The sequence below is a fragment of the Halichoerus grypus genome, chromosome 3, assembly GCF_964656455.1.
Source record: "Halichoerus grypus chromosome 3, mHalGry1.hap1.1, whole genome shotgun sequence".
Classification (NCBI taxonomy): domain Eukaryota; kingdom Metazoa; phylum Chordata; class Mammalia; order Carnivora; family Phocidae; genus Halichoerus; species Halichoerus grypus.
In genome coordinates this window covers 155,835,462-155,849,715 of record NC_135714.1, presented here as the reverse complement: position 1 = coordinate 155,849,715, position 14,254 = coordinate 155,835,462, and the positions used below count along the sequence as shown (strand labels likewise).

The window sequence follows — 14,254 nt, the reverse complement described above, 5'->3', positions numbered from 1 at the left end:
GGATACTGCTGCTGTCCCCAAACTGCCAACCCAAACCCTCTCCTCTGTCCCTCTTCCCTTTACCAGCTCCTGCTATCTGGGTGCATCTGATTTGCTGAGCCTAACTCACAGACCTTCACCCTAGCTCAAGGCAGGCTCACAGAATCTCAGGGAGGACAAGAGAAGCAGGCTTGGAAACTACACAGCCAAGAACAACGTAGTGACAGCAAACCATGCCATGGTACAATTTTTACGAAGCCATCATTGTGCCACTGCATCCATATCAAGTATCCAGGACTAGACTGGAGAAGTTCCATACTATCCTCTTCAGAAAAACTAGATGTGTCTGCTTTGCCATTGTTGGTACATTTGTTACCCAAATCTCAGGCCAGAAGGTTGATGGGAAGAGCCCAAGTCATATGAGCAGCATTAAGGAAGCCCAGGAAAAATGGTGTTTGTGGAGTCTAGCTTGCGAAGGTAGAACTCAAAATGTGAGAACTATCAAAATAGATGTTTGAAGGACACTGTGCATCTCTGAACGACAGATGTCCACTGTAGAGTAGAATTTCTCAAATATAGGAAGAGGTTATAGATGTTTGGCAGTCAAAACAAAAAACCAACTAAGAAAAATGACAAGTAGCCTCGATAAATATTACTAATGTCATTCTCATTGCCCCAGAAGCAACTAGAAATTCCTTGAATTCATCATTCCACTACAATGGAAGCTTCTTTGTCCCTAATTTTGTCTGTTGTATTTTCCAATGAATCCCAAGTGCCCAGAAAGTGCTTAATACATAATTTTCTGAATGAATTAAAGAAACTCATTTGCTGCACTAAAGAAAGACAAAGCATCAGGTGGAATGTGGGTTTAGAAAACTACCAGAGACAACTTTAATTTCGCTTGATTCAAACACCTACAGTAGGAGAGGCAGCAGTGTGAGATCCTTTCTCAACCAGCAGGAATTAAATAGAGTTTTAAAATAGGGTTGGAAAACCAAGGTCTAGCAGGTGGTGGGAAAGGGTGCAGTGGCAGGAAATCCAAAACAAAACCAGATAGAAGTTTATGTGAGTTCATTGCGAATCTAGTGATTAGCATGAGGTGTAATTTCTGCATTTGCACTACCACATTCTCCATGTTTTTATGATTTCATGCTATCACCTCAAATGCATTTTATAAATATTAAAATTAGCAGACAAAAGTGTTGCGATTTACATTTTAAAAAGATACCCTGTTTCCAGAGCCCAGCTGAGTGAGCTCTAACCTTCCTCTATGTTGGCTGGCAGAAAACCTAGGGGAAGTGTGACCCATGAGAAAGAGCAGAGCACAGTAAAAGGATTGAGACCGCTAAACCTTGCCTAAGCAGTTCAGCCAGGAAGTTCTGTAACTCATAAGGTATTACAAATATTCCAGACCAGATCACTTTATCGGTGTAACCGCCCCTGAATAAACAAAGGTCCCTGTAGGAGCTTCATAGTTTCCTCTTAACCCGCAATGATCCCCATCTTAAAATGGGGTCTCGTGTTCTGTGTTTCTTACTTTCCCTCTCAAAAGGGGGATTTATAAAATCCAATTCTGTCAATGTGTCCTTCCTCTTTGCTTTGTTGTGTTTACAAACATATACGGATATGTATTCCTAAATGGTACACCAGTGAGGCAGCAGAAATCACTCTAGTTATTAAATAGAGAGAGCTTTAATACGGGATATCAGGAACCTACAAAACCTTTGAAAGTAGTGGAGGAGTCAGCTCCCGGGTAAGCCTTTAAGAAAGACGGCCAAAAAACACCACTGAACCTGAAGCTATTACCTCTGCCCTAATCAACGGGACACCACTGGGACTGAGTTCAAGAGCACACAGCTTAAAGGGGAACGGGGAATCCAGAAGCAACTCCAAGTTCTTTGGGCTAAGTAATTAAGTGAATGGGGTGCCATTGAGTAAGACTAGGAGCGTACTGGGGAGAACAAGCTTGAGAGGTGGGAATGTAGCAAGAGTTCTGTTTTGGTCATGATAAATTCGAGATACCTGTTGGACATTCAAGAGGAGATGTGGAGTAGGAGGTTGGATATGCAAGTTTGGAGACCAAAGGAAAGTCTAAGTTGGAGATTTAATTTAAGAGGGTTCATACTCTACAAGCCATGTTGCAATTTGTTTATTTAATTATTATTTTTTTAAGGCTCAGTTTTGCTTTTGAGATCACCAACTTCATGAGAGATTGTTGTAGTCACTTCTTTACCTCTCTCAAACCCAGGTAATCTAGCTCCTATCTCCAAAACCACTAATAAAAGTGTTCTGAAGGAGGTCGCCCAGTGTCATCCAAATCCAAAATCGAATGGCTTTTTCCAGTTCCCTCTGCTAAATTTGGCATTGTTGACTACATACTTCCTACTTCCTACTTTGTAGGGGTGGATTTCAGAAAGCACTAATAACAGCCTCAGGCAGATCCCAGATGAGGGTAGGAGGCAAGAGACGTAAGCATGGTCATAGTTCACCTGAGCAAAACACCCAAAGTGGACTCATTTTTCTTCTTCTCCAGATTGATAATTGGTAGATACAAAGAATGTTGTAGATGAATACCTCTTGATTTCAGTAAGGTATCTGATGATCTTTCACAACATTCTTCTAGCTAAATGGGGCAGAATATCTTGGATAAATTCACAGATGACACATTCGACAGAGAGGTCTCTGGCGTTTGTATCTTGAGGCATGCTCCTGGCAAGCTGGGACACTAGGCCCAAAGCATGTTTTAATTCACAGAGCTACACTACAGGCATGAGGAGTCCAGCAATCCTCAGGCAAGTACAACTGAGACACTCCTAAGCAAAGTCCAGAAACAAAGGAGCCAATAGTGTGGAATCTGTGATTTAAAACAAAGCTGGAACATTTTTAGGCAGCATTAGTACAAGGAGAATGTACCAACAGGTAATAAGTACTCCAAATTTACTTCTAAGCCTCATCCCAACAAGAGATTGGTGTAGATGTATTCTGAGTTGACATACGGTATCTGGAGCATATTTTATTCTTGAAACACAGTTTGCCTTTACAGATAAGTGTGTGACAAGGGGAGGGTGGTCAGGATGGTGAGGCATCTGTAAATATACGCACCAAAAGGAGGGGCAACAAAGCTATTAGTTTAGTGGATATGCCAACGGAAAGGAACATGTAAGGATCCAAACACTGAATGAAGCTTTTGGACACACACACACACACACACACACACACACTTACACTTTAGAGGGACACACACACACACACTTTAAAGGATCTGTGGCCCCTGGCTCTTTCTCAGACCCCTACCCTGAGGTCTGCCCCCGGACCAGTGAAAGTCTGGCAAATTCGTGTGACGCGGTCAGCCATCAGGGGACTCAAGCCCGGGAACTCGATGCCTGGAGGCGGTGGAGATAGAGCCCGGGCTTACCCCGTGGGTCGCCACCCCTGCGGGACCTGGCCAGGGGGCGGGGCGGGGCGGCGGCGGGGCGGGGCCCGGGTGGACCAGTGCGAGGGGAGGCCCGGCGGCCAGCCGCTCCAATCCAGCTCCCGGCCTCCGTGCAGCTCCGGGCGCTTTGTGCCTGGTGGGTCGCCATGGCGCTGCGTGCGGCCGTGTTCGACCTGGACGGAGTCCTGGCGCTGCCCTCGGTGGCCGACGCGTTGGACCGCACGGCGGAGTCGGCGCTGCCCAGGTAAGGGAGCCGGCGCCGGGCCGGAGCTGGAGGGTCGGCGCCGCAGGGGGCGAGCGCCCCCGCTGAGAAGCTGCCTCTGGGCACTTCACATTGCTGCAGGGCGGGAGCCCTGCGAAGGTTAAAACAATTACCCGGCCCTAAAAATACCCATGTATGCGACTAGACCCATTGTCTTTCTAAATGCTAAGTAATTAAATCTCTCTAAAGACTCCAAAATTGCCCTCTATATTGGGTTCTTTTCGTAAAGTGAGAGGAATTGCTCTCCGCGCTAACCGCTTCCCCCTAATTCTGTGTAATGGAGTGGGTCTTTAAAACGGCGCCTGGGTGGCTCAGTCGTTCAGCGTCTGCCTTTGGCTCGGGTCATGATCCCAGGGTCTTGGGATCGAGTCCTGCATCGGGCTCCCTGCTCCGCGGGAAGTCTGCTTCTCCCTCTCCCACTCCCCCTGCTTGTGTTCCCTCTCTCGCTGTGTCTCTCTCTGTCAAATAAATAAATAAAATCTTTAAAGCTGCGCGGAAGTTGAGAAGAGAAAAAAAAGTTCTGTGCCTTGCGGGTTTACTTAACTATAATAGCAAACTAGAGAAACAGCCCCAAAGCCTAATCCCTGAGAAATGAACTAGGAAGCGTCACCAGTAAACCAGGAAACAGGATGAGCTTTCAGATCCGAAAAAACCTGTTAATGACAATTGAAAAAAACAAACCCACCAGAATGTAAAACAATTTATACAACATGGTTTCAATTATAGGGGGGAAGAAAGCTACATGTAGAAAAATGTGTGGAAGAAATATCCCAGAATATGTTTGGGATTGTTAATCCCAGATGAGATTATGAATGATTGTCTTCATTTTTCTACTTTTTTGCATTTTCCAGTTTATCTGCTTATGAACATATGTTTCTTCTATAGTCAGAAGGAAGGAAAGCATATTTGTTTATAAAGTTAAGAAGGGAGCGCCAGGGTGGCTCACTTGGTTAAGCGTCTGCCTTCCATTGGCTCAGGTCCTGGGATCAAGCCCCGCAGGGAGCTCCCTGCTCATTGGGGAGTCTGCTTCTCCCTGTGCCTCTGCCCCTCTCCCCACTTGTGCTCTCGCAATCTCTCCCTCTCTCTCTCTAACAAATAAATAATTTAAAAAAATTAAGAAACGGGCGCCTGGGTGGCTTTGTTTCTTTGGCTTTGGCTCAGGTTTTGATCCTGGATCGAGTTCCGCATCGGGCTCCCTGCTCAGCGGGGAGTCTGCTTCTCCCTCTGACCCTCCCCGCTCTCATGTGCTCTCTTACTCTCTGTCTCTCAAATAAAAAAAACATTTAAGAAAGAAGGATAGATAGATCACCCTGGCAACACCCAAGGAAGACTAAATTCTAAACTACTGGCAAGAATAAGGAGCAGGGTGGAAGCTTTGAGAGTTCGGTCTTGTTTTGTTTCATGGCAAATTAATGCTCAGAGACTGTTTCTTTTGGCAGCAATTTCTTTAACCCAGATTCACCACGGGTATTTCACAAGCCTGTAGCATACAGGATAATGCCGCTTCATAAACCCATACACAACATACTCCCAAACAAGGATAGATTAATCCCATTATTGTCCAGTCAAGGGGGATCTGAAAGAAATAAAGCCCAAATTCAGTTGAGATGTACTTTCACTTATTTTTTTAAAGATTTTATTTATTTATTTGAGAGTGAGAGAGAGAGCACACGAGCTTGGGGGGGAGGGGCAGTGGGAGAGGGAGAAGCAGACTCCCCGCTGAGCGGGGAACCTGACTGGGGCTCGATCCCAGGACGTTGGGATCATGACCTGAGCCCAAGGCAGACGCTTAACGACTAAGCCACCCAGGTGCCCCTGAAGTGTACTCTTTATTCCCCAGCTGGTGGCTGCTCTGGAAAGAGTAGAGTCGCCTTTACTGAAGCAAAAGCTAATTGCCCCAAGGGCTTCAGAGTGCTGGTTTAATGGGCCGAGTCCCCTCACCCATTGGATGGTCCTTTCAAACTTTCGGTATTGCTCCTTCATGTTTTTATTGATAGACACCCAGAGAGGCCCTCAGCAATTGAGCTACTGAGTATCAAGGGCAAAGGAGCAGATGACCAGATGGTGACATGCTGTTTCAGTACAGTTTACCTCACTCTCCAGCAAAACAACTACTAACAACAGCTTCACTTTATTAGCCTTTGTCAAGAACAAGTGGATTTCAAATCACATCAAACCAATACAGAACATGCCCCATTCTAGAATTCTTGTGATACCAAAGGCCAACAGGCTGTCTAACCTATTATACTATATATTATAAAAGACTGGTGTCTGCAAGCATGCCAAGCCAAAAGGCGTCTCAGAATCTAGAGCCACCCTTAACTTTTACAGATCAGAAACTGAAGCCTAGCAGGAGATTAACTTGAATACATAGTAATTAGTCACCGGGAGCTATGGAACCAGTTTTTTTTGACTCACAATTTAGGGTTATTTCCTCTCTGATTCATCGAGACTTCCCACCTCCCTTGGCTATTACTGTTCTGGGAAAGATGTCAATCTGTAGGGGGTGAGTAAATACATCAATAAGTATATCAATAGTAAATTGATATCAATATGTCAACACCAATAGTTAGTGTATCAATAATTATTTATTGTCATTAAAATACAAATAAGGTGCCTACAAAGTCCACAATAAGAATAATCACATCCCAGGTAATTAGGATTGGAGAGAAGTATTGAAAATGGAGGGCCGCCCTCGATCCAGGTTTGTCCAATTCAGATCATTTGCAGGAGGGAGAAGCTGAGGAAGGACCAGTGAGCTTTCCTAGAATCCCTTTTAACAATAGCATTGTTTTACTTCCTTTTGACTCATAAATTTGATTTAAAAAAAAAAAGACATAAAAAGAGCTTATCCTCGTGAGCTATGAGGTGTAATTGTGTCTGTGACCTCATCAATGTGGGGGGGAACATGACTGTAAGAATAAAAGTCACAAGTATACAAGTTTGCAAATGTGGGGTAATTAAAAGAGCGCTGGTCTCTGAGTCAGACTCAGATTAAAAATCTCAGTCCTAACACTGACTGCTGGGTAGCCTTGCTTAATCTGTTTCAGTCTTAGTCAACTCGTCTAAAACCTTAGTCTTAGTTTTGAAATAGGAAAATACCTTCCTCTAGACATTTTTGTGAGGGTTACATCAGGTAACACAGGTGGATGGGCAGCTGTATTCCAACACATTTCTTTATAAAAGTCTCGTGCATATGCACGAGATGCACTGGGCACACTCTGTTTATCTAGTGTTGCACAGACTCACACACTCCCTCCATGACCAGGGTTAGGATTGTTCCCAGCAGCCATAAAATGGGTCATAGCAAAGCTAGCTGATTCCAAGCCCTTGACCTTGTTAGCTTTTGGAGTCTGTGAACGAACCGTGAAGGTGTTGGTTCAGCAGGTGAGCCTGAAGGGCCTGCCTTGCACGGGGCATTTTCACCAGGCTTGGCATCTGGTATGTGAATTCAGGCATCCACAGATAGCCAGAGTTCAAGGCAAAGGCAGTGCCATAAAAGGAAAAGTTCTTAGGTGGCTCAAAGCAGGGAGGGATTAGGGCTGATGGGAGAACCAGAAAAGCTTTAACGGAGGCAGAGCCTGAGAAGATGGTTAAAGAGATTGGTGGGAAGAGATGTGAAGGGAGAACGTTCCAGGTGAAGGGAGCAGCATGAGCAAAGGCTTGGGGGTGGAGAGCATGGAGTGCGCACTAGAACAGTGACTATCCCAGTGTGGCCAGAGAGGAGGAGCGTCGTGAGAGAGAAGCGGGGGGCCGGCTCCGTAGTGTGACATGAAGGTGAAGAACCTAGGCTGCGGGGCCCAGCGGGGGAGGACAGAGGAAGCCTGTGAGCCCGGTGCTGAGGCCGTGAGGGTAGCAGGATGTAGACAGGTGTGTGCTTCATTTAATACCTTCTCACACAGCCTCACTGTGGAAGGTGTGCCCGGGGCCACTGGACCGAACAACAGGGATAGGCAGAGCATCAGTTCTATCAAAAATGTGTGTTCCAGAACCTCAGGTGCTTGTCCTATGCAATGCTCAGTAAATGTTTTCGTAGCAAGACAGACACGCGGTCAGCAAATACAGGAAGGGTATCTGAGAATCAGGACTTCTTATCCATGTCCTGTGTACTATTTCAGGAAGTATTTACTGCATGCTTCCAGGAGCTCCTGGGGCAGTCCCCAGATTTGTAGTGGCCTTTTGCCTCTTATTTACCACCTCTGGGATTTTATATCATCTCTGAAGCCATCTTTTTTTTTTTTTTTTTTACACATGGGTTTTAATTCCTCAACTAATACACAAATCCATTCTTACTTTGAAAATATTCAAACTAACAGAATAATGTGGAATAGGAATGTCAGACCTTCTTCACCCTTCCTTCTTCCTCTCCCCACCCCGCATATAATCATGGTTGATGCAGAACCAAGGGGTATTTTAGGTTCCCACCCCCCATAATTCTTTATAGCAAAACCTGACCTGACTTCATTTCACCACAAAATCTGACTTGACCTCATTTGGGTAGTAAACGTGACCTGAACAAGTGTGGGGCTATTTGTCATCTTTATCTGTCCCACTACTGTGAGTAGTCACGCATTTCCCGACAGAAATACGATGAGTTTGATTAAGAGGGCTGCCCCGGACCCTCCTGGAGGTGTTACTTACTATATGGTATAGCCCCCCTTTACCTTTACGGTCTGAACAAGCCTGACTTTTGAAACTCATCTGGTTCTGAGGCTTCAGATAAGGGATTGTCAGTCTGTCACTTGCTTATATGAATTTGCAGGCACGTTTATGCACAGTTTGGTAGGTAGGTAGTTTGGAAGATAGATAAGTTTAAAAAAAAACAATAGGATCATAGTACACATGCTGTTCTAGGTCTTAATTTTTTTTTTTTTTACTTCATTTACTTAATTTTAATGATTTTACTTCACTTAACAATGGGACATCTTCCTGTGTCTGTTTATGTATCTACCTTTCCTTTTTTAACCGCTCCGTGGTATTCCACAACATGGTAGTGTCTGGTTTTGTACTGGATTGTTTGTCATTTTCTTCTTAATTTCTCTGAACTGTTGATTCCTACCATGATGTTTTGTGTTTTATGTTCCTTCTTTTATTCCTCTTCTTTTTATTTTTTTAAGATTTTATTTATTTATTTGAGGTGGGGGGCACAAGTAGAGAGGAGAGGCAGAGGGAGAAGCAGATTCCCTGCTGAGCAGGGAGCCCGATGTGGGGCTCGATCCCAGGACTTCTGAGCTGAAGGCAGACGCTTACCTGGCTGAGCCACCCAGGCACCCCTTTTATTCCTCTTCTTTTTCCTGTCTATAGTTGTATTGATCAAGTTTTCTTTTTCTCCAGTTTTCTCTTGGGGAAACATTTCTCGTCTTCTTATGGGTACATTTTGTTTCTAGTTTCTTTACGATTACCTATGATTTTTTAATGTGCATAGATAGTAATTTATTCTATTAACACAACCTTTTCTGTCAGCATGCATAATTATTGGTATCTTTATTTTCTGTGTAATGAAGAATTTGTCTGGTGTTTATCCTAGCACAGAGCTTCTTTTTTTTTTTTAAGATTTTATTTATTTATTTGACAGAGAGAGACAGCGAGAGAGGGTACACAAGAAGGGAGGAGCTGGAGAGGGAGAAGCAGGCTCCCCATAGAGCGGGGCTCGGTCCCAAGACGCTGGGATCATGACCTGAGCAGAAGGCAGACACTTAATGACTGAGCCACCCAGGCGCCCCTAGCGCGGAGCTTCTAAAGACCATTGGGATTTCCTGAGGGAAAGGAATGCCATTGTTACGGTGAGATGACTCATGGGGGCGCTTACCAATCTTCATGATTGGGACTGGTCACCAGCAAAGCCAACTGAGTGATTAGAGGTTTGGGACTTTGGGCCAGCCAGATCTCTAGGGAGGAAGCTGAGAATTGAGTTGAATCAGATAGCCAATGATTTAATCAACCGTGCCCACATAATGAAACCCTGATAAAATCTCTGCACACTCTAGCTCATTGGAGCTTCCTATTTAGTGAACGCTGATTTGCCTGGAGGGTGACATGCTCTGATTTCACAGGGAGAGGGCACAGATGTTCTGCATGCCCTCCCAGAACTTGTCTCATGTGTCTTTAAAATAAAACTGTAGGGGCGCCTGGGTGGCTCAGTCGTTAAGCGTCTGCCTTCGGCTCAGGTCATGGTTCCAGGGTCCTGGGATCGAGCCCCGCATCGGGCTCCCTGCTCGGCGGGAAGCCTGCTTCTCCCTCTCCCTCTCCCCCTGCTTGTGATCCCTCTCTCGCTGTGTCTCTGTCAAATAAATACATAAAATCTTTAAAAAAAAATAAATAAATAAAAAAAAAATAAATAAATAAAACTGTAGGGGCACCTGGCTGGCCCAGTTGGTAGAGTGTGCGACTCTTGATCTTGGGGTTGTGAGTTCAAACCCCACGTTGGGTGTGGAGATTACTTAAAAATGAAATCTTTAAAAAAATAAAACTGTGATCATAGTAAGTATAGCACTTTTCTGAATTCTTTGAGTTGTTCTAGTGAATTATCAGACCTAGAGGGTTGTGGGAACCTCCAAATTTATATCCAGTAGGTCAGAAGTATGGGTGGACTGGAGACCCCCCCTCCCCGAGACTTGTGGCTGGTATCTGAAGTGAGCTCATTCTGTGGAGGACTTGCCCTCAACCTGTGGGGTCTGTGCAAACTCTGGGTCGTGAGCGTCAGAACTCAACTGCAGTACACCCCACACTGCCATGCCCAGGTCAGCTTAGCTATCCTGGTGCTCACTCACACCAGAACTTTCCCCAGGCAGGTGGATCACTTCCACTCCGGTTTTATCATGGGACGCATCTGCTTCCAGCTGCTCTGACTCATTCATTATTAGCTATGAATGTGTGTTTTCAGCGCGTGAAGAAGAATCCCCTTGGGGGACAGCGAATGAATCCTAGACATAGTGGGAGGTTTCAAGGGTTCCGTCGTATAAAAACCACTAACAAAGATTCTCGTAGTTAATGGTATAAGATTAAATTTCATATATAGTTGATATTTTGTGGAAGATTGAGGAGGTGACAACATATATGAAATATAATCTGGTTTAAAATGATTGCCTGGAAGGGAAATGGGGAATTATTGTTTAATGGCACAGAGTTTTGCAAAGATGGGAAGATGAAGAGGTTCTGGAGATGGATGGCCGTGGTGGTGGCACAACAATGGGAATGTACTTAATGGCACTGAACTGTACACTTATAAATGGTTAAAATGGTCAATTTTATGTTATGTGTATTTTACTAAAACAAAGAGGATGATTGCTAAATTTCCAATGTTATTAAAAATGGGAATCAGTAGGGGCATCTGGGTGGCTCAGTCAGTTAGGCATCTGCCTTCGGCTCAGGTCATGACCCTGGCGTCCCAGGATTGAGTCCCACATCGGGCTCCCTGCTCAGTGGGGAGTCTGCTTCGCCCTCTGCCCCGCCGCCCCCGCCCCCTTGTGCACATATGCTCTCTCTCTCTCATAAATAAAATCTTTAAAAAAACTGGAATCAGACTTTTAATTTAAATTGTATGTAACTATACTCATAGGGCTCTGAGTCTTCTACAGTCTCCATACAGTAGAATATTTAAATCTGGAATGGGAGCCATTATGTAAATGGCCTCTCCACCACTAGCCGTGTGACTTGGGACTAGCCAGTTAAGCTCTCTGGGCCCCATCTTTAAAAATAAAGTGATTGGAATAATTGTATTTTAGTTGTTAATTAAGAGAGATGACTTTCTACCCATAACGTTATATTTTCTAAAGACGGCCGCAGCAATATCTCCCACCCATGTGCACTTTTTACCCGTGATTCTGACACTTCCCATTGAGGTGCACTCTTTACTCCCTCTGCTAGAAGTGGGGTGGACTTTTATGACCAACAGAGTATGGCAGAAGTGATACCCTGCCCTGTGATTTTGAGTTTCGGTTATAAATGTGTTGCAGCTTTCTCTTTGCTCACTGAAATATCACTCTTGAAGCCTTCAGCCACTGGATAAGCAGTCTGAGTGCCCTGAGGCTTCCATGCTGGGAGGAATCCCCAACTAGTGCTTAAAAAAACCCTAAATTCAACCAAGTAAATTTGAAGATCTAATTGGCTTTATTAAATGATTCATAAGTCAGGCAGCATTCCATCTACTAAGTAGAGGAGCTGTCCAAAATAGGTTTTTAAAGGTAAAGGGGGCAGAAAAGGGGAATTTACTAGCAAGGAATGCATTTTTTTTAGACAACTCACCCTCCTAAGGGGAATGGAAGTGGTCCATCAGGGGCTTACTTCCTAGTGTTGGCCAGGAAATTCCAGTTTGCCCCGTTAAAGATTACGTGGTAAGGGCGGGGCGAGGGGGGGTTGAAACTGCAGTTAGTTAAGTATGAAGTCTTACTGATGTGGGGCCTTAACATAAGTGACTCCATTTTGAGATGTCGTTTTCTTTTTAATGCTAACTGACCTGGAAAGACCACATGGAGAGGCCCTGAGACTATTTGGGAGAGAGAGACATGCCCGGTCAGTCCCCAGCTGCTTCAGCTCTCCCCTTCCCCCATCCTGTTCTAGCTGCCATCTGATTGCAGACACAGGAGAGATCCTGAGTCAGAACCACGCAGATGAGCCCTTCTCTAACTCCTGACCCACAGAAACCTTGAGAGATAATAAAATGACTGTGGTTGTTTTAAGCCATGGATTTTGGGTTGATGTTTTATGTAGCAATAATAACTGGAACACTGTCTCCTTTACAGATTAATTTTTCTCAGTATTTCTCACTAAAATACTATATAATTTACCAGCTTATTCTTTCTCCCCCCTCTCCCCCCACTAGAATGTGAGCTCCTGAAAGAGAGCTTTGTTCAATCCTTCCTTCACAGTGCCTACAACAATGCCTGTTGTAGAAGGTGCACAATGAATATTTGCTAATGAATAAATGAAATGGTAGAAGGAAGGGGAGAGAGCAGATCAGCTGTCAGAAGCCCCCAAGTCCACTTTCTACTTGTGGAGTTTATTGAAGTGACTTTGAACCTGCTCTTGGGCTTAGTGGGGGAAAAGCAACAGTGGACTTCTTTTCACATGTTTGGGCTCTTGTTTTCCTCCTTTCTCTCTTTTTTAAATTAATATGTTCCAGGCTACATCTGTCTTCCAAGATTTTCTCATATCTTTTAGTCCAATAATTTACATTTTCTTGGTTTTCTGAACTATTGAAGTTGTTTGTCTTTTTAAATCTTTTAAGGATAGCTTTTGTATAATCTCAGTGGGATTTTAGGCAGAGAGAAATAGATACATGCTCAGTGTGCTGTCCTGATATAATCCCCACTCCCTTCATTTTGCATTTTTTGATGCTATCTTAATTGTTGCATAAAGGTGTGTGCCTTATAACTTTATTACACAAAGGTTTGTGCCTCTTGTCAATATAAAAGTGCTTAATAGAGATTGCCATTTTCTAAACTGGTATCAAATTATACTCCTACCAGGAGTAGAAGAGAGGTCCACTTTCTCCACATGCTCTTTAGTCTTTGATATGCTTAGGGTGTTTAAATGTAGTGATTCTGGTGGGTATATAGTGGCATCTCATTGTGGTTTTAAGTTGTATTTCCCTGGTGAATAATGATACTGGGCTTCTTTTTATATGCCTATAGGCCATTTGATAATTCTCTTGAGTGAAACTCTTGTTCACGTCGTTTGCCCATTTTTCAATTGGGTCGTCTTTCTCTTATCGATATTAGGAGTTCTTTGTATATTCTTTGTTTGTTTGTTTTAAGAAGATTTTATTTATTTGACAGAGAGAGAGGGAACACAAGCAGGGAGAGTGGGATATTCTTGATACAAGTCCTTTGTCATATGTACTGCAAGCATATCCATGTATATGGCTTACTCATTCACTTTCTCAGTGATATCTTCGATGAACAGAAAGTCTTGATTTTAATGACAACTAAGTTATCTTTTTTTTGTTGTTTTATGTTAGTGCTTTTTGTGTCCTTTTTTTTTTTTCCAAATGGGCTTGAACCCACGACCCCAAGATCAAGACCTGAGCTGAGATCAAGAGTTGGATGCTTGGGGCACCCGGGTGGCTCAGTCGGTTAAGCATCTGCCTTCAGCTCAGGTCATGATCCTGGGGTCCTGGGATCAAGCCCTGCATCAGGCTCCCTGCTCAGCGGGGCGTCTGCTTCTCCCTCTGCCCCTCACCCTGCTCTCATGCTCTCTCTCTCACACTCTCTATCTCAAATAAATAAATAAGATCTTTAAAAAAAAAAAATAGTGTCAGATGCTTAACTGACTGAGCCACCCAGGTGCCCCTGCTTTTGGTGTCCTTTTAAGAAATTTTTGCTTACTTAAAGGTCATGAAGATATCCCACTTTCTTCTAGAAGCTAGATTGTTTTAACTTTCACATTTAGGTGGATGATCCACTTCAAAACAAATTTTGTATATGGTGTGAAGTCTCCCCACCCCCAATGGATATCCAGTTGCTCTAAAGTCATTTATTGAAAAAAACCTTTCTCACATTAAATTTTAGTGGTGCCTTTGTTGAAAAAATCAAATGACCATATATAGAGAGGTCTATTTCTGGACTCCCTGTTACGCTAAG

General features: G+C 43.9%; 1 protein-coding gene across 2 annotated transcripts in view; it reads left to right on the top strand.

Annotated features, from left to right (window-relative positions):
• The first annotated feature begins 3,462 nt into the window (after positions 1 to 3,462).
• The window catches only part of EPHX2 (epoxide hydrolase 2), a 71,836-nt gene continuing 61,044 nt past the window's right edge, over positions 3,463 to 14,254 (top strand). Inside the window, exon 1 of one of the 2 annotated variants that reach the window (XM_036104426.2) lies at positions 3,463 to 3,656. In XM_036104426.2, coding sequence (XP_035960319.1) covers positions 3,559 to 3,656 — 98 coding nt within the window. In that variant the 5' untranslated portion in view covers positions 3,463 to 3,558. The remainder of the gene's footprint in view (positions 3,657 to 14,254) is intronic. The other variant, XM_036104428.2, reaches the window with a different exon arrangement.